Below are 26537 nucleotides of genomic sequence, written 5' to 3'. Positions count from 1 at the left end.
TTCTTTTTTTTCTTTTTTTTTTTTTTTTTTTTTTTTTGGGGATAAGATTTTAGATCAATTTTAGTTAAAATTTAATATTTGGTTTCTGTTTAATGGTTACTAATGGTATCAAGCTGCTTCATATTAGTATATCTTATTTAATTAGTATTTAAAAATAATAATGATTGTTATTATTTTGTTAACCATCTGCTAGTTTAATTATTTGGTTTTTGTTCAATGGTTACTAATGATATCAATGTGCTTTTTGAAAACGGAATTGTATAAAAAAGCTGTACCCGGAAAAAAAAAAAAAAAAGTGATCTGTTTAAAAAATCTGTACTTTGAAAATCTATGGTTTGAAACCAATTTACTCAAGGGATTGATAACTGTATCCATCAATCTCTAGTTTTATTTATTACATTATGTGGGAAAACCACAGAAGGTAGTTGCAATTTGCAAATATTCATTTCATACAAGTACAGAGAGTAACAGGAAAATTGGGTGTCACACACAACATAGTGCTTAAACTTGTGCACTTAATTTACAAATCTTTGAACATGAAAAATGTTTTAATGAGTGTGATGTGAATTTTAGAACCAGAACATGGGGTTGTTGTCCTTAAAGAATATGGAAAACCTGAGGACCGAGTTGAATCAGCCTTAAAGTGTCTTCCACATTATGATCCTGCCAGCCGCAGGAACGTGGAAACAGCTTCATCATTCCGGTATTGGAAGATACGTGATTATGCCCATGCTTATCGGTCTGGGCTGGTGACCCCATCTATGGTACGTTGCTGTTACTAGCTAGGAGTTGTGTTTATTTTCAACTGGATTGCAAAAGGAACATTCCGATTTCAATTTATAGGTGGCAGAGTACATCATCCCAGTTATTGAAGAGTTCCGCAGCAAGAAACCCCCAACACCATTATTGATTTCCTTTGATGCTGAGGAAGTCAAGAAGCAGGCTGCAGCCTCTACACAAAGGTTTGAGGAAGGTAATTCTGAATTTTAAAGTTTCATTCATGCATATGATGGTATTTACAATTTTTTTACCTATAAGAAATAATTCCACAATAATATAAAATTTTTTCAAGCATGATTGTGCTGACTGTGGTGGAAATATAGCCCAATTAATCACTATGACACCTTTTAATGTTGGTTGTGCAGGAAAACCATTATCTATATTGGACGGGATTTTCATGGCAATCAAGGATGACATAGATTGCTTCCCTCATCCATCTAAGGGTATGCAATCATTGAGATATTTTTTTATGGTAAAAAGGTTTCATGAGACTGTCTCTGAAGGTAGTAGAAAACTTTAAAATGTCATTCTATGATGACAGGTGCAAGTACATGGATGCATGAGTTTCGCTCTGTTAACAAGGATTCGGTTTCTGTTTCAAAATTGCGTAGCTGTGGTGTAATCTTTTTAGGGAAGGCAAATATGCATGAGTTCGGCATGGGTACAACAGGAAATAATCCAAATTACGGGTAAATTTATTTCTTAACAACTAAAATAATGTAAGTTATAATGTAAATTTATCTATGAATTTAAGTCATTAATTATTATCAACACGCTTAGAGCTTTTTAGCTCATTGGAATAAATTAATTTTTTGGAACATGTATGAACCAAATTATTCCTTGATAGCTTTCCTAAATATTGAAAATGTTGTCTTTGATATCAGTACATGCCAATTGTTTAAATAAGGAGATTTGGGACTGAGAGAGATGCTTTTTGGAGAAGGGTAATAGGGGTTAAATATGAAAGTGAGAGAGGGGGGGGGGGGGTTTGGGGGAAGAGGTTGGTGCTCTAACTCCATTCTGGTCCTTATAGGGTAAGTTTATGGAAGTCTATTAGAAGTGAATGGCCTAATTTTTCTTATTATGTTCAATTTGAAATTGGAGATGGGCCAGGAGTAAAATTTTTATTGTGTTTGGTGCGGTAATAGTCCTTTGAAATCGAGTTTCCCTGAGTTTTTCAGCATTAGTAGGGATAAGGGGGCTTACTGGTTGATCTCATGAAGTTCTTCAATAGGGTTCTTTATTGGGATACGGAGTTTTTGCGTGCAGTTCAAGATTGGGAATTGGAATCCTTGTCTACTTTTATGGATGTTATATATGTTGTCTCTTTGAGGGGCATTGGTGAGAATTAGCTATGCTGGATACCTGCCAAGAGTTGGGGTTTTGAGGTGAGTAGCTATTATCGGGCATTGATGGGTGTTTGTGATCAGTCCTTCCCTTGGAGGAGCATTTGGCAGCCGAAGGTTCCTTCCAAAGCAGCGGCCTTTGTTTGAATGACTGCTTTGGGGAAAATTTTGACAATTGATAACTTAACGCAAGCAAAAATTGTGGATTCTAGATTGTTGTTACATGTATAAATGCAGTGGGAAATCAGTAAATCATCTTTCATCCTATTGCAGTCCAGTTTGGTTTATGGTGTTCACGTTGTTTGGTCTCTACTGGGTAATGTTGAAGTCTGTGGTTGATCTTCTAGCATGTTGGCAAGGGAAGTTTGGTCGGCAGCACAACAATATTGCCTAGATGGCTGTCCTTCCTTTTGTTCTTGATTGTATTGGTCCCCAGCTGTATACATCATATATAGTCGGGTGACTCTTTTTAATGTTTGAATAAATTTTTTATTACTTATCCAAATATATATTTTTTGTTTAAAAACACATATATGGTAGAATATAGTACACTGCTATCAACAGGTCTTGGAGTGACTGCTTGTTCTGTTTGTCTCTCGTTTATGAACGTAAGGCTTTTATTTAGTTGAATCACCTTAGTTTGTTTCATGGATATTTGCAATAACTGTCGAAATTTTCAGTTTTATACTTAAAATTTACTTAGATAGAGGAGGATTCATCTTTTTCATAAGGTTGTATGTGTCGTTGCAATGGGGAAATGGTGGATCATCTATTGATCCATTATGAGATTGCACATACACTTTGGAGTGAAGTCTTTATGATGTTTGGGATTCATTGGCTGTTTCTGGACACACTAGCCTCCCTCCTTTCAAATTGGTACTATTGGCTAGATAAATATTCCTTGAATGTATGGAACTTGCTGCCAGTTTGCATAATGTGGTTAGTATAAAAAGAGCATAGCAGCCGTACTTTTGAGGAGAGTGTGAGATCTATCAAGCAATTGAAGTCCTTGCTGCTTCGAATTTGTTTGAATGGTCTTGGATGCAGGATTTTACCAACTGTATTTTCATTTTGGATTTCCAACTCTCTCTTAGCTTCTAATTGATTTGTTTGTATTTTTTCAAGGAACATAGGGTATTCCTTTTCTTGCAATAAAATCTATTACTTATCAAAAAAGTACATGGCATGCATTTTAAATATGCAATTCTACCTTGATCACTGTATGAAAATCAAATGCCTCAATGGGATGTGTTTCAAGACGGCTTGGATTATTTTTAATTATCCAGGTTGGTGGCTGGTGAGCATAGCTTGGGTTCAACCTGTTTGAGTTTGGATCGACTTGTTTACATAGGGTCCATATAATCCCAACTCTGCCCTATAATTATGTTTTTATCAATTAAAGTAGCAAATTTGGGTTGCCAGCTCTATGACTAGGCTAGCATAGAGAAGAGTTTTAGCCAAGCTAACATGATCTAGCTTTCTATATCACTCAACATATAGGTTTTCCATATAATTATTTCATGTAATTTTTTACTTATAATTTTACTTTAAAAAAAAATAATGTTTACTTATAAGTTTCCCACATGGATGAACCAACGTATATTAGTAGCTTGAAGAATTCTTCAATTGTTGCAGTTAGTCATCACTATGCTGAGGCAAGCAAATGTGGCGTCAAAGAGACCTTTAATACTTCATTTAGTGTCAAATCTGTCTTTAATGGAGTATAAGATATAGTGGCCTTCCTTGATATACTGTTCATTAAAATTTTTAGAGATACTAGCTAGAGAACATTTCAGATTTTGAACAAGGAGGTTTAAATGAGTACAAGAGAATAGAAGAATACACATATACAAGATGATCCCCACTCTTTTTGATACGTGTGTACTTGCATAGCTCATTTGGAATATCATCACTTATTATCTTTTGTTTTACTCTTTTCCATAATTTTAAAGCATACATATGTTTAATTTTAGTTATTAACCGTTGTTTTTTGTACTCGAATAATTTTTATTTTATGAGTAATAAATGTTCTTGTATACTTATGTATTGAATTTAACCTAGGGGTTTCTTGATAAGAGTTTTAGCCCATAATTTTAATTTCTTTGTTGTACAAGTTCCTTGTTTCTCCCTCACTAGTTAATACATGAAAGATTTTCTGATTGATGTATTTTGAAGTGCAGAACAACAAGAAATCCTCATGCACCTGAAAGGTATACTGGTGGATCTTCCTCAGGTCCAGCAGCAATTGTAGCTTCTGGACTATGTTCTGCTGCACTTGGAACAGACGGTGGAGGTTGTGCAGATATAATATGCTGGCTGCCCAGTGATTTTTATTTTTTTTATTCTAATTTTTATGCTTAATGTAATGTTAAAAGGCAGGTTCCATTCGTATTCCTTCGTCCCTTTGTGGTGTGGTGGGCTTAAAGTCAACATATGGACGGACAGATATGGAAGGGTAAGCACTTTAAACATTGGATCCATGGTGTGACACATTGCTTGTATTTTGTACCTTGTGCAGTTGTGCATTTCTGATATAGATAATGTTAGAAAATTTTAAATAACAGTTATATTTTCAAGATTCTATTCAAGAGTATGGTAAATCTTTGAACTTAGAAGCACATTTTTTATTGTCGTGTAAAGTTAAAGTCTATTATATTCTGACTACTTCAGTAGGTCAGTCCCCTCGGACACAGTGCATGGGTGGTAGTAATTTTTAACATTTGGAGTGAGCGAAGTTTGGAGCTCATATTGCTGCAGGACCGTCAGCAACCATTTTCTGTTGTAGATATAAAAAATGGAAATGGTGGAAATTTGTGGTCATTTGGATAAGACTCATGTTATGATCAAGATGATGATCATGATGAAAAAATATTAAAACTTGTAGAATAAACATACTTAAATTTTTATTTAATAAAATTTGATTAAAGATAAGTGAAAGCCCAAGGGTAGAGGAAGAAAAATAGAATAAAATGAGTATCTTCCAAAATGAAGTGATCTACATACATATACATTTTAAGACTACTCTTTTTTTTGGCTATAAGAAAATGATTGTCATACATGAACCCCATGTTTTTGGCCTTGAGTTCTTTATGTTGTGTTGAGAATCATGATTATCTAATTTCTAGCTGAATCTACACCCTGAAAAGGAACATCATATATTATACTCCCACTTTTACATAATGCTAGATGTGAGTAAGGAGGTGAAAAGGTCGTTAGGATTCTTAATATCCTTTGGGGAAGATAAGTTGGCTTTGAAATTAGTGTACATTAAGCTGTGGTGTCCCTATCAAAGGTAGATTATGTAATTACTATAGACCTTGGAAAACAACCTCTGTGTATGACCAGTATGAAGCAGCCTATCAATTAAAAGAACCTTCCATTCTGTGTTGAAGTATATGAATGGTTGGGTGGCATTGAAATTGATACTAAAGTACTAAACTAGCAAAGGTGGTGTAATGCAGTAAACCAAAAGCACTGCAGAAAATCTTAATCCATAGCCTTTTATAATTTGTGACAATCAGTGAGTTTGCTGTGTCTTCATATCAGGCAAATACTTGCCTCAGTTCAGACATTCATATCATTGTTTTGTGGCTGTACAATGATTGACTCTTTATCAGATGTAAAAATAACTTTCTTAGGGTAAATTGGGAATTAAAAAATAAATAAAAAGTTTCTCAGGAGAAGAGTTAAGGTATCACAAAATCTTACATGCTGCCTCAGGAATAGCTGCAGGCCTCTTCGTGATATAGTAGGCGAAACAGGTCACTGACCTCAGACATCTTCATATGTGATATGTCAGGATGAAGAATTGAATAGTTCCTTTTCTGCATTTACTTTTTGATAGGATTCAAGCAGACATCAATCTAGTCTTCTTAGCAGTTCAAGGATGTTTTTTCTTTGGGAGATGAAACTTTTTCTCTGATTGTGCTGCCTTGCACCAATGGCTGACCAAAGCTTTCCTTAACATAATGTTTATCCTGTTTCGTGGCCTTGTTTTGTAACTTGCTTTATTTTAGCTATAAAGCATCTATAAATTGTTTTATATGAAGAAATATCTTTGAAAATTTCGTCTCTCTTTTTTTTGACAAATATCTTACAAATCACAATATGTATAGCACAATATGGGTTATAGAATTCATTAATTTGATATCTGTTACATCATATTAAATTTGGCATCACTGTACACAAGAGCTAAATGAATTTAGTGCTTTTGTATTTTCCAGCAAGAAGGTAAATTAATTTGATAAAATTTAATCTGTATGTTTTAAGTATAAGGTAAACCAAAAGGCTCACCGCTACAATCTCGTTGATTTTTAGGATCCAACATGTCTGACTCATGCTTCAGCTTTGATCATTGTAATCATTTCAATATAGCAAATAGGGCGAGTCCTCGTTATTCACAAGTTAAATATTTGGCTAATGTACTGAAGATACTATTGATGCTATAGCAAGATTTTTTCAAGCATGAGTGATTGAAAATCATATTTGGAACCTTTTCTTTGTAGATCATTATGTGGTAAAGGGACTGTGGAAATTATTGGACCAATTGCGACAACAGTGGAGGATGTCATGCTAGTGTAAGCACTTCTGCTTATAAAGATGTTCATCACTACTTTGTGTTATGTTTAGTTTCTATCTTCTAATGGATTTGTGATAAAGAGCCCTCCAATTTTATTTCATTGCTACAGTATATATTATTGTCAGTTCCAGTAAAACATGTCTAACTTCTGCATTGCTCTACTTTTTTTTGGACAAGTAGTTCTGCATTGCTCTACATTGAATAACTCATGAATCATTAATTCTTCTCCCAAATCATAATTCAATTGTGTGGGCCATTGTAGAATTTTGAGATGGCTTGAAGTGCATAATCCATTTGTTCGGTCTCCTTTTTTTGGACGTGTTGCTTGAAGTCCCAGTCCTGTACATTCATCAACATTTAGAGTTCGAGTTATAGTCCAGTGTTACCAACACCCTCTGTGCCTCTGTGGTGCCTGGTGTTTGGGGTTCAAACCCCACTTCTCCCTTCCTCTCCTATTTACCTATTAAAAAAAAAAACCATTACATCTGACTTTGATGCAGTTCCAAACTATTGCCTTAAGAAAAAAAAAAAATATATATATATATATATATATACATATTGGTTGAAAACATTTGCTTGTCTTGTATTCCTTCATTAATTCTGATTGACTGATAATTCATCAGGTATGCAGCAATCTTGGGCTCCTCTCCTGCAGATAGAATCAGTTTGAAACCGGTAACTTTAAACCTTTTTAAAAAAAAAAAACATATATATATATATAATAACTTTAATAATCCTTCTTACTTGTCAAAATAATGTTAAGTTTACGTACATTCTACTTTTTAAGCCTTGGTTCAATTCACTAGAAGCCTCATTTTTTTTTTTCCAATAGAGGAATATGTAGAACTGGAAGAAAGATGCATGCCTCGTTGATTACAAATCACATTTTGATTTGGAATTGATAATAGCTATAGAGTTAATAATAATTCTTGCGTCCAAATATAGTCATGAAATAGTGTTGACCACTCGAGCTGTCTGTTCAGTATTTCTACCTTGCTTGATTGTGAGACAGGTCTTCAAATATATTTACTTTAGTTTATCTAGAACCAAGTTTTCATTCACTCATTGGCCCTTTTTATTTCTCCCATTTAGTGGGGATTAAGGCTTAGTCAAGTTACATGGTCCTTTTTTAAGGGTGGACAGCTGCAATTAACATTTTTTTTTTTTTTTTGTATTTCATTTAAATGTAACTAATTGTCTAATTTTTTCTGATTTGTAGTCTGAACCTTGTTTGCCAATACTGTCATCAAATGACAGTTTAAATGCTTTGGGATCTTTGCGGCTGGGAAAATACACAGCGGTAATCTCACTTTAGTTTCCACTGATGTCGATTAAATTCAACTGCTTTAGATATCAGATTTCATTTTATAAGCATATGATTATCCTACTGCAGTGGTTTAATGACGTAAATTCAACTGATATCTCTGATAAGTGTGAAGATATTCTAGATCTGCTGTCAAAAACTCATGGTTGTGAAGTAAGTCCATCATAACTAGCATGTGCTTGATAGTTTTTTATTGTTCATTCTTTTTGTATTATTTATTTCAAAATAAAATGGTGCTTATATTTCGCTGAAGTACTATGTTTCAAATTGAGAAATAACATTCTCATACAGTCATAATATGCTGAGATACAACATATTTCATATTATCTTTCAAGATGGTGGAGATTGTTATACCTGAGCTAAATGAAATGCGTACTGCTCATCTTGTTTCAATTGGATCTGAAATGCTGTCTTCTGTGAATCCTTATTGTGAAGAAGGGTATGATTCTTTACCTCTTTGCAAAGGTACATTAGTAGATTGTTGCATACCAAAACTAGAACTGAGTTTTTCACAAGTTACTGGAATTGTTCAGAATGATTTTTATTAGTATCAAGGATGGCTTTACTTGTTGAAAGAAGAAAAAGATAAGGATGACGGTGTATTTAATTCAATATGGCCTCCTTCCTTTTTTCTTTCTGTAGGAAAGGGGTGAGGTTTAATTATGATACTCGTACTAGCATGGCGCTTTTTCGATCATTTACTGCAACAGACTATGTGGCTGCCCAGTGTTTTAGGTGAGGCAAGATTATGATAAAAAAGAATTCAGTTCTTTTGGAACATTACATGCATATTGTTAATATTGTTAATTTTTTTCATATTTATGGCGGAAGAGCGTAACCCTTACAAGCATGCTATAGTTAATGGAATCTCATAAAATCATGGCTGTCCAAAAATGTTTAACACGTGTAGTTTATGTGATGTTTTAAGATTAGTTTCACTAGTCTTCTATTTTTGGAAAGATACAATTTTATCTGCATTCTAGGGCATGACACATAAAACCCAGGAGTATTAATTGTGTTCTTTTTTCCATTTTTCTATGAGTGACCCTTCAGAAATATCTGATGTACTTAATACATATATCACATCCCCATTAAAGGCCATGTAGTAAGTGAGATCCTCATTATTTTTACTTGGTCTAAATGATGATAGTTCTTTGTATTTAATTCTAAATATTTTTTGGTTTGCTTCAGGCGAAGGCTTATGTATTATCACATGGAGATCTTCAAGAAGGTTGATGTTATAGTGACCCCAACAACTGGGTACGTAAGCCTAATTGATTACAGTGGTAATAAGTGCAACTAAAATGGAGCAAATGATGATTGATGACACACAATAAAAGTTTATCCAAATAGAATCTGTATATATCACATATAATAGTTATTATGTACCTTTCTTCCTGAATTTTTTTTATAAAAGCTTTGCTTATAAATGCTATGACCTTTTATTAGAAAGATAATAAATATCTGATCCAGCCTTGCTGTGATCTTTTTATATGCCAATTTGTGATAAATCTTATAAGTAGGCTTATTGCATTCTGAACTTGGTCTGCTTTTCTCAGTTTTTGGGAGACAAATTAATTATTTGCCTGTATTTAGAGTTTCATTTACTATTACTCCATGTGATTTTCAAATAACAATACAAATTTTATTTTTGCACTTGTTTATGTCTAATTGATTGTCATTCATAACCAACATATGATTTTTTCCAAAGTAATTATAACTGAATTAACATGCTTTCTTACGCAAACAGCATGACAGCTCCCATAATACCTCCTAGTGCACTTCAGTTGGGGGAGACAGATATGCGGGTTACAGGTTTGTTGTCCATGTTTCACGTTGAAACACATGAATTTGAGAAATTTCAGTCAAACTGTTTGTTTCTAATCAAATTACATTGCCTTGGGCCTTTATGTTTGTCCTAATTTCTTTTCTGTAATTATAATTACTGTTGTCATTTTCAATTATGAACTAATGATGGGGCTGTTATAATTTTTCAATTATGCTTATGAAAGAATTGCACATGCATGATAAATTGCATCTATCTATCATCAGTTTCTATAATTTGAAAGGTGGACAAGTCTTATGTTGCTATGTGATAATTTAAAACCTTACATGCATGTTTTGTGAGTGAAATGGTGGTTCAGTTGATAATAAACGTTAAGTAATTAAAAAAAAAAAAAAAAATCTTTTCTCACTAAAAAATGTGTGTCCAACCACACTTCCTTTCAGTCTTTTGCATTGTCATAAAATGGATAGACCAGGCCATTATTGATTCACGCCTCATCTGATTTCAATCCATCTGCTGCACTATTGCCTTTCTTTTTTCCAACTTCCTTTGATTCCACATGTTTAATTTCAAGCTTCGAGCTTAACCTGACTCGAAAATGATGTGACAGCATCCTAAGGTTTAAACATTTACATTTATGTTGCATCCATACGTTCTCTTTGTTTCTGTAGAATCTTGGTTATTAGGAATGCCAACCCTGCAACTAGAAAATGTTCTTTGCAAGCCACAATTTGACATGAAGTTAGATGGCCTCATAAGAAACTCCACATAAGGGCCATAAGGCCAAGAGACCTTATTTGATGGCTAGGGGCCCCAGGCTCACTTGCCATACTCCTCTCACAGCATTCCATCCCATCAAACCCAGTTACCCTTTTCCATGTAGCATGTTAGTCCACTTATGGATGTATATAACTCTAAATGTCCTTAATGTGAAAATAGCACCTAAGTTAAGTAGCGTATGTCTGCGAGAGACTCGAAGAGACGAAGACCTTGCAACATTTCAGGTTATTCATCATATTCTGAAGCTAGAACTGACCCTTTGAGGTTTTACATTGGTTTGTTTCCAGTGTGTGTATGTGAATATATATATATATATATGTGTGTATATTTTTTTTTTGTTATAGGTTCAATGATCTCCAATTTCCAAAATTTTAGATTGTACATTAGGCACTTGTCTGGTATCTTTTTTGTTATCATAGATTCAATTATGCCCATTTTGCAAAATTATGAGATTGTGCAATAGGCAAATTTTCGGTGTCTTTTTGGTTATGAACTTATTATAGATTCAATTATTTCCATTTTCTATCTATTTTTGCTAAATTTGTACTAAATTATATGTTTCAATTCTCTTTGTTGTCTATATTTTAGCTTTACACGTTTCACCATCTTTTAAAGTTTTCTTGCATACCCTCGTCTTGTTTTCAGGTGATCTTATGCGGTTTATTGTTGCAGCAAATTATCTTGGACTTCCCGCCATTTCTGTGCCTGTGAGTGATGTGTTTCTTTTTCTTAAAAACCTATCAGAAGTGTTCTATGGTTTATATGTGTTACGTACTCTGCTGTCATTCTTTGTAAATGCAATTAACCGAATGGACTCCCGCCTTTACAACAAATTATGAAATTCCCATTTGTGCTTACTGCTTACAACCAATGTCGCAACAACTCCAACCAGTCTTGATAATTTTTCACACAATCTATAAACTTTGAATCTGAAGGATAAAGAGAAAAAGATAAGAGGAAAGGATAGGAAAACCTTATGGTAACTTTCTTAATATTTTATGTTGTTTGTCTTGAGTAGGATATCAGTGCCAATCATTGGAGGACATATCAATTTTGTTATGGTACTTTAAAACATATCTGTACATATCTCTAATGTAAATAAAATGAACCCCTAATTCCCAAGCTTGATGTTGTTAAAATATGCAACAGCTCCTTCCAGTTTTGCCCCTTCCATATCAAATACTAATCTGCCGACAATTTATTGTACCATTCAAATCCTAGGAAGTGGAAACCTCTTCCGGACATTTTGACCATGAGAACACACTCTTCAATCTTACCCTCATCCATTTCTGTAAGATTTCCCTCCCATGTTTAAAAGCATGTTCTGTTTGTTTTAGTGGTAACTTCAAATTATTCTCCCTATTTGTCAAAAAAAAAAAAACAATGTAATTTTTTGTGAAAATTAAAACAATTAGTTCTTGAAATCATCCAAGATACAACCCATTGAACTGAGTTCAAGAATTTGGGAGCTTACTCCAGCACACAAAAGGCTATTAAACTTTTAAAAATCTCTACATAGAAAGCCTTTCCTCTATTTAAGTTTTGAACATCTCTAAGTAACTTAATAGCCTATTACATTCAGTCACTATCCAAAGTTAGATTCTTTGACCAATCAAGAATTCTGGGTGTGTTTTGCAACCTCTTTTATGTTTGCTATTCTGTTGGCTAATTTTTTGTCCTTTGGGTAATTCTTCATTGTTCAGGTCGGTTATGATAAACAAGGACTTCCAATAGGTTTGCAACTGATAGGCCGTCCATGGGGTGAAGCTTCACTTTTGCGTGTGGCATTTGCAATAGAGGTATCAGTTCTTATTATATTATTGAATGAAAGAAAATGGATAGTACATGCTATGGGCAACTTGTTAAAGAGTGCTTGTCACTGATCTAAAGCACTCGTCATTTTTTCAGGAACTGTGTGCAAAGTCTAAGAAAAAGCCTGCAACTTTTTATGATGTTCTGAAGACTAATTAAAGTGCCGTGGCTTACTGTTGCTGTTTAATGTTTATGCATTGCGATAGCTCTTCCTGCTGTGGTTGTCAATATCAAAAGACATATGTTACCTTGCTACACCAATTTGTCTATATCCTACATCAATCCAAATGGGACAATCACGATTGGATTAATAACGGCTGGCAACATATTGTTGATTTTTTTCTTTTTTTGCCTTCTTTAATAATATAATATAATATAAGCAAGCTATTGTTGATTAGAACGAACATATTTGCCCGTTTGGTAGGGCATTTCAAACACCTATTTTTTGTTTTTAAACATTACACACATTTTAACACACTTTTTTACTCACACGTATTTCAAAAAATTACAAGTAATACTATTCAAACTTCTCTACCAAACAGGCCTTCAGGAGTATTTAGTTGCCTTGTGTGATAATTTGCACTTTATAGGTTTCGGCATAAGATCTAACTCCTTTTAGTGACTATCAATATACGGACGAGAATGATTTGCGTTGGCATTCAGATTCTTTTGGTAGCCATTGTCCATGGCATTCAGATTCTTTTGGTAGCCATTGTCCATAACCTCATCGCACCCCAAGATTGAAATAAAGCCCTGGAAAAGAGTAAAAACAGAAAAATCCCACCCATCTCTCAGCTTTGGCTTTTTTAAGTTCACATTAGTCAGATCAAAACTGCGTGATAGTGTGTTTATAAGACAGTTCTCATCCCTGCCCACCTTTTAATCTCAAAACTTAAACACCTTAAAGCTGCTCCTATCTGCCAGCACCCTTTTACGGCTGCTGCACATCAATTTACTAGCATAACAGATAAAAGCATCATATACAATGCACAAAACTTCCATATTTACAAGACGTTGAAGAAATTGTCAGTAGGAAATCTTCCGCTTTTGGAAAGGTTGATTCACAGACCCCCGCAAGCTGTAACACCAAGGTCCAACCTCTACACTAGCATAACACATCTCACAAAAGTTTGACCCTTTCACTTTGGGGATAAAAGATTTGGGACTGTTCAGGCCTCGTTTAGTATATCCACTCAAACTCATGTTTTTAATTTTTAAACAAAATTACACGTATTTCTACACATTTTTTTATCCACACATATTTTCATATATGTTTTCAAACAACAAAACACATGTTTTTAAGTGCACATACCAAACACCCCCTTAAGTTCTGTAAAATGATTGTTAAGGACATACATTACAACAAAACCATAATGATAATAACAGACAGTTGTGCCATTCATGGCTGTAACGGGCGAGAGGTATAGTGAGGGAATGGACATGAACAGGCCTAAGCTGCTCTATAAACAACCCCTTCTTAAACCTTGAAGATTGCAGCTCTACTAAATTGTTCCTAAGATCTAGTTCATTATAATTTTCCCTCAAAATTGAATTTTTGTCAATCTCTTCTTGATTGGCCGAACTTAAATAAAACCTCCTTTATCTAACAATCAATTTCATATGTATGTTACCACAACACATAGGATAATAGGTATGCAGTTTAAGAGAAACCCACGCTTCAAAGAATGCATTTAGTATATGGAACTGAATGTTCCAGTTTGCTTGCTACATGAACCTCGAGGCACATTTTTTTCTATGTAAATCAAGAATCTGGCCCTTCTTTCTCTAGTTTATTCTCGTCCACAACATCACTAGGGCGGTCCAGCCCAGCAGGAATCTTTCCTGGATAATTAGTTGTTGAGGCATCTGAACCTGTCATACTGGCCAAACAAGAGAAGTCATAAGAATCCTGAACAGGAAAATTCACCAACAGTTTAGAAGAGTTCATAAATTCACCTTCTATCAACAATGACCATAGAACGAAGCTCACAATTTGCAAAGCTGCAAGTACATGTTGCAATAGTTATTTTTTATTTGTGAATAAGTTGATAAAAGGAGACAGTGATGTGTCAATTAAACTCTACATCAAGCTCCTATTTAATTTCTATTTGAAGTAATTTGCTTATAATAATCCTATATTTAAGAAAACAAAAAAAACAAAAAAAAAAATTATAAGAGATTGATTTAAGAAAAGATACATTAATGATTTCATTAAAGCTCAAGGACGCAAAAATAGAAATGTTACAGTATGAAAGGACATGCAGTGAGAAGAGATCATGAAGCATGATATAAAAAGCGAAATGAATTTCAAATATTTTCTTTTCATTATTTTTTATTCTAAAAGTCCAAACCTTGAGGGGCAAAAATAGAAGACAATAAGTCCTATTGGGAAAATGAAAGGCAAAAACTCTTATGTAGTGAATATTATATCTTATGTACCTAGGAGAAAACAGGGTAATACCCTGAAAGGAGCATCCTTATCTACTAAGCTGATGATTCATGTTTAAAGATTGAGTCAATATATTCTCCAAATAAATAAAAGGCATAATGGATAATTACTGTTTGCATATCTCTTTCTTCACCAAGGGGTGACAGTCATTTCCAAATGAACTTAGCGTGTGAAACAAGAATCCACTGTGGGTAACAATTGCAATCTCCTTCTCCGGCCGTGTCCACAACCTGAGAAACAATTTTACAGAAAATCAGAGGCTCCACTTATGATCAGTCAAATTGAATAACCATATATGCTTACAATACCTAAATAATAAAAACAACTAAGAGAAAATATTGAGGAAATCAATCAAAGCTTTATAACTTTACATACTTCTTGGGACCTATTGGCTCTTTAGATTCATGTTCTATACAAATTATGAGAAACATGAAGAGCACTCAAAATTTATTTTGTCCTTGTCAAAGACAGGATCTTGAAAGGATTGATAAGCTGGAAAGTTCATAGTATGTTGAGAAATAAAGGATCAAAGCTAGCAATACCAATGAGCATGTGATGAATTAAAATGAACCTTGTGCTTCAAAAGGTTATAAGTTAGATTTGAAGACAGCACATTGAACACCATGTTAGTCACAGGATATTAATTGATGCATCATGTGTCCTTTCCAGGGAGTAGGGAAATGTAAGATACCACAATAGAACAATAGGAAGTCCAACTTCCATGTAACAAGTGGTTGCAGTTTCAATAAGTTACTGTTTGAATGAATGTTAGGGCCTAACTATAAAGTAAACAAGCTTGTCACCAGTTCATGAACTTCAACCCCCTAGCTGCAACTTCCTCCGTTGTCTCTCTAATATCAGCCTTCCATAATATATCCTCATCACTTTCTATCTGCAAAATAATAGTAATAATAAATTTTATTCACTATAGAACAAAAGGAAACAACTAATTTTCGCCTGAAATTGTACTGCCAGCAAAAGATAAAAGCATCCTCAATGAAATTATAACCGCTAGCTGTTTCTAGATCTATGCAGATATCTAAGTTCTTACCAGTGAGAAATCAATTGCAGGAAAAAGGAACTGATATTCACTGACGTTCCTCCTTTTATCGCAAGGGTGAACTCCCTGCAACCAGATATATACAAACCAAAAATACCTTTAGATGTCAATAAACTAAGTTACCCGATAACACTTGAAGGAAAAAGGAATGCAGCAACAATTAATATGTACCAAACTCATCACAATTATTAAAAATTTCTGGTCTAATAGAAATAAATGGAACATTTTCCATCAATGGTCTCTGCGTCAATTTGAATTAGAGAATTCTAAAATTTGTGCAATTAAAATTAGAAAAAACCAAGCCAACTAAAACAAAAAAATTACAACAGACCAATTCTGAAACCATCAATGTGCAAATGGAATGGCTGACTCTATTCCCTATGAAAGTATTGAATTTCTTCCATAAGATAGCTTGAAGAATTTATAATCGCTAGGTTTGACAGAAATCTTGTAGGCATGAGCTTGATTTTATACTCATTAGCTCTCAACAATATGAAACACTTTCCTCCAATGGGATGCATGTGTAAATGCAAGAAAGAAAAAATTTATTTTCACAAGACATACCAAATGTTCTCGACAAAGTTCTACTGCTATGACTGGCGGGCAGTTAAGACTTGAGATTGCAGCACGACTACTGTTTCCTGCATTTGCCACCATTAGAGGCAATACATCCATCCTATCTGTATAGCCCTCACCACCAAATACTCCAACAGCAGTTTGTATAGTCCTATAATCAAGTAACCATAAGCAAAATTTTGCAACATTAATAATTGAAGCATGTCCTCCCAGGGCAAATAACAACTACATGAAACAAATTCATCTTCCAAAAGGAGAACAGACAAAATGCCACCATATTTTTACACATCCAATGAAGTTTGTTTCAACTTAACTTGAAAATTATCTGATATTACATCTTTGCAACTCAAATTATAATAAATTACTCCAGTAGCTTCTATGTTTGCTGGAAATAATTTATGACCAAATAATGCCCTCTCCAACTTTCCTTTTTTTTTTTTTTTGATAGGTTTGGCCCCAAAGGAAGAGGGAAGGGTAGATTCGAACAAGGGAGCTCTGCTTCATGAGACATAGTCCTAGCCAATTATGCTACCCATGCAGTTAATGAGCTCTGCAACTAAAGATGAACCAACTCCACTTGAATGCTACTGTAGAGATAAATGACTTTTAAACAGACTAAATCTCAAACTACTCAAACGGTACCCACAAGCATATTGAACTTCCATAAACTATATATGCTACATAAATCCAGCAAGATTTGTATGAAATTATACTTCTCTCAATTGCCTTTGATTTTAACATAGAAACGGGAATTTTTTGGCAATCTGCTAATTGGCCTCCAGCTTTTGAATGGGAACAATAATCAATAAAATGTAAGCACCTCACAAGAATAAAATGCAATCCCAAAATCAAAAAGCTTCTAAAAAGAGCATGTTATGTTCAATTGAATAGCATAATTTTCATATATTTTGCTGTGTTAAATGGTATAGCATAATTTTCATATATCATGCTATCCTCAATTGTATAGCCAAGGGTATATAAGTTTCAAGCTCAATCAGAACTCACAAATTAACATTATCCATTAGACAAGGAGGTGCAACACAATATCCTTAGGTTTTCCTCTCTGGTCCTATGGATTAAATTGCACTTTCTTTTATTGGTAAGTTACACGCACACCAAGTGCATCTTGAAACAACTTGACCCTCACCTTGCTCTTACAATGGGAGGAGGTGCCATCTTAACTAGAATTCATTGGCCTGTTGATTTGTAATTTATCAGAAATCATTGCGTATTTAGTTGTTTGATGACAACATTGCAAGAACCACTACTCTTCACGACAGCAAAAAAAAAAATTTGCAAATCCCCAACTCTATCAACCTCACAAGACTTGTTAGTGATATATTAAAGTAATTGCTTTTACTGCCCCACCCCCACCCCCCCCCCCCCCCCCCCCCACCAACAAAAAAATAATAATAATAAATAAATAAAAATAAAACTGAAATGAAAAAAGATCTAGTTGGTCTGTCATGTACTGACGCTAGTCTAAACAAAGAAGGTGAGCAGTCAATGTCAAGGCCACTATGGTCATTTTCTGAAATCCAAACTAAAATGGAGCATTAATGACCAATTTGATTGTTGTTTACAAGAATTACGCTTCAATATAAAAAATATGCTGAACAAGGAGTATTCAAATCTAAACAACAGAAGTGGAATTACTCATAATGGAATTTGTTTAAGTGATATATTTATATGATTTCATGCTAGTTTTGCATGTACATCAAGACAGTATATTTCAATTCCCAGGATTCTAAAACATGAGAACCATCAACGCTGACGCAAAAAAAAAGAAAAAAGAAAAAAAAAAAAAAAAAGACTTTTATAGGCTTTGAAATTCCAAAGTATTTACATCAAACACTTTAACTACAACAAATTTAGATCATGCCAGGATGGAGATTGTAAATGTAAGTAACTAATAAATCACTTATGGACTGATTTTATGAATAACAGATTCTGCATGTTCAAGGAAACTCTGAATGCTGAATTAAGTAGAGATATTCTGAAAAACCCATCTCCTCAAGAAATCTCCCCTTGAGATTTTCTTGTGAACCTATTCATGAGCTTGAGGAAAAATAAAAATATCATTGAAGCCTGACAATGTACACACAGACTTCCACCCCATCACATTGATAAGAGTTTCTGGGCACATCCACTATTAGACCAGGATTAAACAATATTAGCACGGGCAAATGCAAATTTGCAAGCATAGTTGTCAAATGTGAATCGTATTGTGAATTGATTTTTTTCAAATTATAAATTTGGAATATATTCCAAACTTATTTTATAATATTTAACAAGTTAACTAAATAAATCAAATTAACATGTGTTTATAACATACACATTCAAATTGATTAAACTCAAAAGTGATAACACATGACAAATGACCCAAAATAATAATTTATTTTTATCATATTCATTATCTTGCCTAATCAACTCCATCTAAGTCAATGTTATCATCATGTTCATCATTTTGCAAATTTATTTCTTCATTGAAATTTTCTTCATTTACTATCTCTTCTTGTTCTTTCTTTTTCTTTTTCTTTTTTAATTTTTTAAAAATATTTCTTCATGGCATTCTAGCTTCTTAGATTTTTAACAACAATGAAAAAATTAAAAAATAATTATATTGTCAAATTCATAGTACATAAAAGAATTTGCAAATATGAAAGTGAAGTGTAAGCGTGTAGTCCAAATTTTGAAGAAGAAAGGGGAAAAAAACTTATGGATATGTTATTTTATTGGGCTAAATTAACCTAATAATTTTTTGTTAAAAACAAGTCTAACAACTTGTTGGATTCAAACAAAAGCACAAATTTTAACAAAACAACTCATTTTAAAGCATATGTCTATGTATTGTACAGTACTACGACTTTATGATACAATATGCACCACTATATTGTACTATTTATGAGCACTTCCAATAAACTATTACGATACGGAACTTTTTGTGCACGATACGATATGCGTATCGTATCATACTAACAACTATGTTTGCAAGTTTGCACATACACAAGTAGTACAAAACTTTGAGTGCACCAAGTGGAATTCATATAAGAATCAAAGATCCTGTGTGGTAACTGCACATTCTCTTTCCAAAAGTGTATTGCCTTTTTGTGCACGATACGATATGCGTATCGTATCATACTAACAACTATGTTTGCAAGTTTGCACATACACAAGTAGTACAAAACTTTGAGTGCACCAAGTGGAATTCATATAAGAATCAAAGATCCTGTGTGGTAACTGCACATTCTCTTTCCAAAAGTGTATTGCCTTGTATCTGTTGCAAACATGACCATAGTCTATCACTCTTATTGAACAATAAAAGCCAATAAGTGGTCATTTTGACCGTGAAAATCAAGTTTATCAACAACAAAGTTAATGTCCAAAAAACATAAATGGGACAATTCCTTCCAGCTGTATCAGCATTATGTAACACCGCCAGAACTTTAAAAAATGGAAGAGCACATTATAGTGCAACTTTCAAAACCAATCAGGAAAAGAGAAAAGAGTATCTCAAGAACCTTTTTACTTCAATCCAAGTAAAAAAAAAAAAAAAAAAATCTACTTTTTAGCTTCAGATAAAATCACTAGACATCATTTCAAATAAAATAATTCTGTCCACACTAATCAGAAAAGTATCATAGAAGTGGCAAATTTTTTTTTTTTAATTGATACAGTACACAGACGCGGAAAATATAGCAGCAAAAGCTTATCAAGATCCAATATGTGTACAAAATGCTGATGTCAATACCTTATCAATGGGGATGTAATAACTAAATCAACCCGCTTGGAAAGCCCACTGGCATGAACATGCTTTCGCAGATTATCAACCTGTAATATTAGCCAGAATACTAATGCAATATTATTCTCATGGGGGTATTACATTATTTCAAACAAGACAAAAATTTGGTACAGCTATTTTTATAAAATTTGGATAAACGATTAATGACTTGCTTTATACCTGTTGCCAGCCTAGTGGTGTAAGGTGTGCATCAAAGTATTCTGGAGACAAGTATGCCTTGTAGTTCTTATCTCCCTCTACATTGTGGATCCCTTGTGCATGCCTCACCTGGATGTATGGTTTTAAAAGACCACAATGCCTTGAGTTGCGAGCAAAAGCCAAGAAAGAAGGCAATCTTGAATGTCCTTCAGACAAAATGTATAGAAGCTTCAAATCCATGATGGACTTGGAAACTAATTTGAAAACAAATTTGGATACCAACCAGGTGAAGAGTTTTGCATCTGTGCAATGGAAACAAACTTGGGCCTGCACCACCATCCATATCTGCAACTGAAGACAATCGCTTTTAAGTAAGAAACTGGAAATACATGAGCACAAAACAATTTGCTTGTAACATTTCAAGTAAAATAAGGATTTCAAGATAGCATCGGGTCAAAATCATAAATATAATACATGTATGTATGCATTTTAGTATTTATAGACTAGATATAACAAAAAAGTGTGTGTTCAAGAAGAGAAACAACTAACTCAGCAATCACTTGCTTATTGTATGGCCATGACCAGTGAGAGGATCCACCACTAGAGCTGTTTGGAGTCTTTGGACTATATGAAAACAACCACTATATAACAAAGAAACATTATTGCTCCCAATGCTCCACTATTGCAAAAGGGTCTCAAGCAAATCTCTAATAAATAACGATATGCAGGTTTTTAGTCTTCATGACAACCCAGCAGACTTATCATGGAGAATGATGATTGAAGCTGAGAAAACTTCATTAAAATGCTATGTTCTTCTAGGAAGTTTCAGAGGTAAATCCAGCTCATTGATCTAACAGACTATCTTGTAAATCATCAATAGATTACAGCTAGTCATTGGATACTGACAGTGAATTATTAACCAAACTCTTGAGAACCATCATAAGATGAAAATTTTGTAAGCAAAGCTTCGGAGAGATGTATTCGTAGAACTAAATGGTCTTAAGTAGGAAAAATATTTGTCATTTCTGGTTTGCAATCATGGTTAATATAAAACCATGCAACACTGTGGAGAAATAATGTCCTCAACTGATCACAGTCAATAAGTTCCATCACTAAACTAATGGGATAAAAGATAAATATACAATGAACAGAGGAGCTACAAGAATTTGGTTTCTTTTAAAAGCATGGACCTGAAGATTTAGTCCACTGAAGAAAGCTGAAAGTATAATTAAAGCAAGTGATCAAACGTGTATAATATTCAGAGCTATGTCCATGAGCATCAACTCTAAGAACAAAAACAATCCACAAGAAATGCCGGATTGGCTGTCAAATTAATGCTAACAGTTATAGGGTTAAAATTTTAGAAACAAACTCAATTAGCAACATTGTGATGATGTATCAGGCTGGACCAATGTGCTACAAATTTCTACATTGTTGCCTTTTAGGAAGCACTTAGGGTGTGTTTGGATACCACTTATTTTGCTGAAACTAAAAAATTATTGCTGAAAATACTGTAACTGTAAATAAAGGTAAAAATTAGTTGAAATAGTACAATAGGACCCATAAATAGTGCAAAAAAGTACAATGGGGCCATGAATAGTAGCAAAAATAAGTTAAATAGTGAAATAATTTTAATTTTTTTATTTCAATTCAAACGCATACTTATACATCTGTAAAAATTTCACATGTTTGATAATCATTCCAAATTAAAATGTTTTTATTTTTTCTTGATAAATTCCAAAGTTCATGGAATCCATAGGTCCACAATTTTTTTTGAATGAATTGATAAAATCTTAAAATAACGCCTCAAAGGTGTTCTCTTTGCATCATTTCCAATAAATCCCCACCAACAATACCTTCTTTTTTTTGTGGGGTTAATTTAAATTCCACATAATTAAAAGCCACGCTTTCTTAAGCATGAAGAACGAGACCAGAAGCACATAACAAGCATAATTTAATATGCAAGATTTACTGCTATTGAATAAATGAGCATTAAAGGGCACATATATAATAGGAATGGTCAAGAATTTTATGGTCAGATAAGAAATCCCAAATGAAAATGTACAAAAATCACTAATTTCAATCCACAATAAAAATTCCCTTACACAATATCAAACCTTTAAAGATCAAGCCAGTACTATTTTCCTGTAAGATTCACAGATCAAGAAAACCAAAACCTCATCTCAGCTACATGAAAATTTCCACAATGACCATCATCCCAAGACACCAGCTTTAGCAGCATAAATCCAAGATATATACAAAACAATCTTAAAAACAACTAAAAACCCATATGAAATAACTCAAAATTAAAACCCACACAGTTATATATGTGTGCGTTATTTGAGTATTAGGGAAAAGGGTATATTACCAGGGTTAGAGGAGAAACAGAGAGCAGAGAAACGAGATCGAACGGGTGGGGATGAGTGAGATTGAGACCTGTTAGAAATGCAAGTGGAGGAAGAGAGATACGCTAGAGAAATGCAAGTGCCTTGCTTGTTTTTCCTATGATAATGTCTGAGTGTGACAGGCCTAGTTGTGATAGGATTGAGTGTATTATATATTTCTGAATAATAAGGATTACCGGTATTTTTAATAATATTGGTCATGTTGCTACTTCGATGTTCTGTGCTAGCTTTGCTGAAACTCGTCTTTGTGATTTTATTTTTAGAAGCTGGGATTGAGTGGGGCTATTGTGCCTTGAGTCCTTGAATCTGGAGTGGACCACCCTACACCCTATTTAATAAGCCTCCTTTTACATATGTGGCATAATGGAGTATTTCGATTTTTTTTTTTTTTTTTTTTGAGAAACAAACGCATACAAGAGAAAATGATTTTAATACAAAGGCACATCATAACTCCACTAAAAAATTATAATAACTTTTAAAGGAGGGGAGAATAGGGTAAGTTATACTACACACAACATACTCTATTAAACAATAGGGCTATTAATTGTAGACTATATAAGTTTTATATATATAAACTAACATCTTACCAATCACAAAATAATAATTAAAATATTTCGTTTATTTTTTTATAAACAAAATATTTCATTTATTATGTGTTGAAATTGCATCCATCATATTCATTATCAAATGAGAGCTAGATTTTTTTCTTTAACTGTCTGGATGGAGTCTGTTCCTCCAGACATCGACACTTTTGTTTCAGCTAATGAGCTTTTTTCTTAATTTTTTAAAGAAATTTGGACGGATTCTCAAAAAAAAAAAAAATCTTTATCAAATGAATCTAACAAAAATATTCATTATCAAATAAATTTGTAAGTTGATTTTAAAAAAAGTAATTGCTTGTAAGTGTTTTTTTTAAGTAAAATTGACATGGGGTTCAAGTAATACCTAGTATTTTTTGTAGTGTCTAATATATGTGATTCAAACACCACCTCCATCTCTCTACTATCTATCTATATGGGAAAAGAGATTGTAATTTTAACCATTTTAGTAGTTGGGTTTTTCCCTTAAATTTTTTTTTTAAAAATGGTTTTTTTTAAGGTTTTTTTGAATACCACTTATTTTTGAAAACTAAAAACATTGTAACAAAATAATTTTTAAATGTATGAATAGTATCATGAAACCTAATTTTAAAGCTATTTTTGCTGAAAAAAAGTACTTGCAAGTCTTGTGACTGTAAACAGTGCACAAGACCCACAGAAAAACAACACAAACACAAACGCAAGTTGGGAAATGCTATCCAAACTCAACCTTAAAGGAAAGAATAATAGTTTATACTTGTTCTTTTTTTTTTCCCCCTTTTAAGTGTTAACGGTGGTGTACTTTGATTGTGAATATGTGATAACGTTGTCCACTAAATGCAATTTACTTTACCAAAAATATCCTCAAATCATTACAAACATTTACTTTGCTAGAAGTACCCTCATATAATAACCAAATGACCAAATATCCTTTAAAAACTATAACAGTCAAAGAACTGAAAAAGAGACCTATTCTAGATTTTCACTAGTTTTTTGTTTATTTTCCTAGTTTTAACTGGACCAATTTTGAGTTCGATTCTCAATTGAATATGCCAATCCAGTACAATTTTTTTTAAATAGTGAGATTTTAAGGGATTTGATCTGGGTCTAGTGTCCAATTGTACTAAACCCACCAAGATAATAACATGTGTCCAAAAGATAGTGGACTTAAGTTTTACTCAATTTCAATAACTTACAATAGAGTTGTCCTAAAAACTTAAGAGCAGTTTTAATTTACCAAAGAATTTGATTTTTTTTTTAATTAGTAATTTTCTTGTAATTATATGTTAGTTGATTTTTTTTTTAAAGTGATTTTTTTTTTCAAAACTATGCAACAATCACTTATCAAGAGCCTTTAAATACCTCCTCTAATATTTTAGGCCAACCCAATACAACCAAAGGCTAGAGCATTCACATCAGCTCTTGTAAATTCTATGTCTATTTTACATGAAGAAACTTACTTTTTCTATTTTACACGTCCACTTTTACAATACACCCATATCAGTTTATCTATTTTACACATTTATTCAATAAAATATTCATTATTTTACAATTTTTTTATTATTTCCTCCCTCACTGCCCCTCTCTCTCACATACCCACAGCCACCATCATCACCGCCCAGCCACCATCACCACCATCATCAGAAACCAAAAGCCATTAACCCACATAAATCAACCAAAATCAAAGAAAAATCAACATCAGATCAACAACCACCATCAGAAACCAAAAGCCATTAACCCACACAAATCAACCAAAATAAAAGAAAAGGCAACATCAAATCAACCTCGATCTCCACCTAAAATCAAAGAAAAAATCATCGATCGATCATTGCAGCCATCGATCATCGATCATCGAGACCTCCCCACGCTCATCAACCATCGATCATCGATCATCGTCGCCATGTTGTGACCCACAGTGCTGATCTCATCACGCTGTGAACTCCGGTGGCATGCTTTGAACAAGAGAGAGAGAGAGATGTGAGACAGGTAGAGAGAACTGAGGATGAAAGGACTGTGGAGAGAAAGAGAGGCAGCGTCTAAGATAGAGAGGGAGCTGAGTGTCAGTTAGAGAGGAGAGAGAAAAAACTATTAAAAAAATAAATACACGAGCTACAGTGCCCGTGTAAATTTACACGGGTACTGTAGCTCATTTATAATTTTATACAAGTTTAAATGATTTTAAAAAGAACTTATGTAAAGGGTTTTTTGGTCCAAAATGTGTAGAAGTGGTCAAAATATGTATTTTACACATTTATAAAAGAGCTGATGTAAGGTGGCCATTTTAAATGGGCCTTTCTATATTTATAATCAACTTAAATATGAATATTTAATCAATATTTTATATTATACATTTATCAATAAAAAACTATTATTTTTACAAACTAATATGACTAATTCACTGATTGGTTGAATTTGTTTTAATCCTTAAATTTTCTGGACCTTCTTAGAAGTGGAGAAATAAAATGTATAATATTTAATTAATATTTGATTTTATACTCTTTTTTTAAAATTTAAAAGCCCTTATTCTTACTTTTTAATATAAGTAATTCATTTAATTGTGATTGAATTGGATTTCTATTAAGCCATAATTTTTTAGACCTAATTTTCTTATATTTAATTATTTATAAGGGTCTTTCTCTAGTTGGGAGTCTCTAGGCCATAACCTAAGTGGTGGCCTAGGTTTAGAGTTGGCTTGCCCACCCATCCAATTAAAAGAAAAGAAAAAAAAAACACCATGTTTGATTGGGAATTTAATATCTAGTTCTCATAGCTTATTTATGTGGTATTTAGTATAAAATATAATTTTTGAAAATTATTTATGTTAAAAATGTAATAAAAAGTTAAAATCTAGTTTTTTTGTTTTTTTTTTTAAGTTCAGACAAAAAACTAAAAATTAAAAGTTTTTGGCCCACATTGAACCCAAATCAAAGTTTGGGCTTTATGATTAAAAAGAAAAAGAAAAAGTTAGAGGCCTTGAGGGACGAGATTGATTTTTTTTTTAAAAGTAAAATTTCAGGGATAATTTTTTTTTTTTAAATTTTAAAATAATAGGATGAAAATCTAATTTATAATTTGTCTTTAACAACAAAACCATAACTATATAACATAACATAATGCACAAA

At 33.1% G+C, this 26537-nt stretch overlaps 2 protein-coding genes across 4 annotated transcripts in view; one reads left to right on the top strand and one right to left on the bottom strand.

Moving 5' to 3' along the window:
* LOC112017790 (fatty acid amide hydrolase) overlaps positions 1-12863 on the top strand; it is an 18680-nt gene extending 5817 nt beyond the window's left edge. Inside the window, exons 4-20 of the mRNA XM_024050235.2 lie at positions 574-764; positions 844-973; positions 1146-1223; positions 1322-1469; positions 4307-4419; positions 4506-4581; positions 6632-6703; positions 7329-7380; positions 7925-8005; positions 8099-8182; positions 8365-8468; positions 8672-8764; positions 9221-9289; positions 9780-9844; positions 11241-11302; positions 12299-12394; positions 12504-12863. Coding sequence (XP_023906003.1) covers positions 574-764; positions 844-973; positions 1146-1223; positions 1322-1469; positions 4307-4419; positions 4506-4581; positions 6632-6703; positions 7329-7380; positions 7925-8005; positions 8099-8182; positions 8365-8468; positions 8672-8764; positions 9221-9289; positions 9780-9844; positions 11241-11302; positions 12299-12394; positions 12504-12566 — 1577 coding nt within the window. The 3' untranslated portion in view covers positions 12567-12863. The remainder of the gene's footprint in view (positions 1-573; positions 765-843; positions 974-1145; positions 1224-1321; positions 1470-4306; positions 4420-4505; positions 4582-6631; positions 6704-7328; positions 7381-7924; positions 8006-8098; positions 8183-8364; positions 8469-8671; positions 8765-9220; positions 9290-9779; positions 9845-11240; positions 11303-12298; positions 12395-12503) is intronic.
* A 1127-nt stretch (positions 12864-13990) lies between these two features.
* LOC112017791 (phosphoglycerate mutase-like protein 1) lies at positions 13991-23066 on the bottom strand. 3 transcript variants are annotated; one of them, XM_024050238.2, is made up of 10 exons: positions 22801-23066; positions 20716-20783; positions 20454-20561; positions 20244-20323; positions 16481-16643; positions 15908-15982; positions 15660-15748; positions 14967-15086; positions 14364-14408; positions 13991-14287 (listed from the first exon to the last, which is right to left on the bottom strand). In XM_024050238.2, exons 1-10 carry the CDS (start codon positions 23036-23038, stop codon positions 14170-14172), a joined length of 1104 nt encoding a protein of 367 aa, XP_023906006.1. In that variant the 5' UTR covers positions 23039-23066; the 3' UTR covers positions 13991-14169. The 3 variants fall into 3 exon arrangements, with proteins under 3 accessions (XP_023906006.1, XP_023906007.1, XP_065631209.1); XM_024050239.2 differs by having other exon boundaries at positions 20454-20638; positions 22801-22917; XM_065775137.1 differs by lacking the exon at positions 22801-23066 and adding an exon at positions 20982-21069 and having other exon boundaries at positions 20454-20638.
* Between the last annotated feature and the right edge of the window lie 3471 nt (positions 23067-26537).

This window comes from Quercus suber, unplaced genomic scaffold (assembly GCF_002906115.3).
Source record: "Quercus suber isolate HL8 unplaced genomic scaffold, Cork oak 2.0 scaffold_105, whole genome shotgun sequence".
Taxonomy (NCBI): domain Eukaryota; kingdom Viridiplantae; phylum Streptophyta; class Magnoliopsida; order Fagales; family Fagaceae; genus Quercus; species Quercus suber.
Note: the sequence above shows the minus strand (reverse complement) of the source record. Positions and strands in the feature narration are given on the sequence as shown.

What these genes read in the sequence shown, in the direction of transcription:
- LOC112017791 (XM_024050238.2), bottom strand. Translation starts at nt 23,038, where the DNA reads ATGACCAATATTATTAAAAATACCGGTAATCCTTATTATTCAGAAATA. An exon ending in CTGTTTCTCCTCTAACCCTG is followed by an intron (nt 20,784 to 22,800) that starts GTAATATACCCT and finishes GATTGTCTTCAG; the next exon opens with TTGCAGATATGGATGGTGGT. An exon ending in ATTACATCCCCATTGATAAG is followed by an intron (nt 16,644 to 20,243) that starts GTATTGACATCA and finishes ACTTGATTATAG; the next exon opens with GACTATACAAACTGCTGTTG.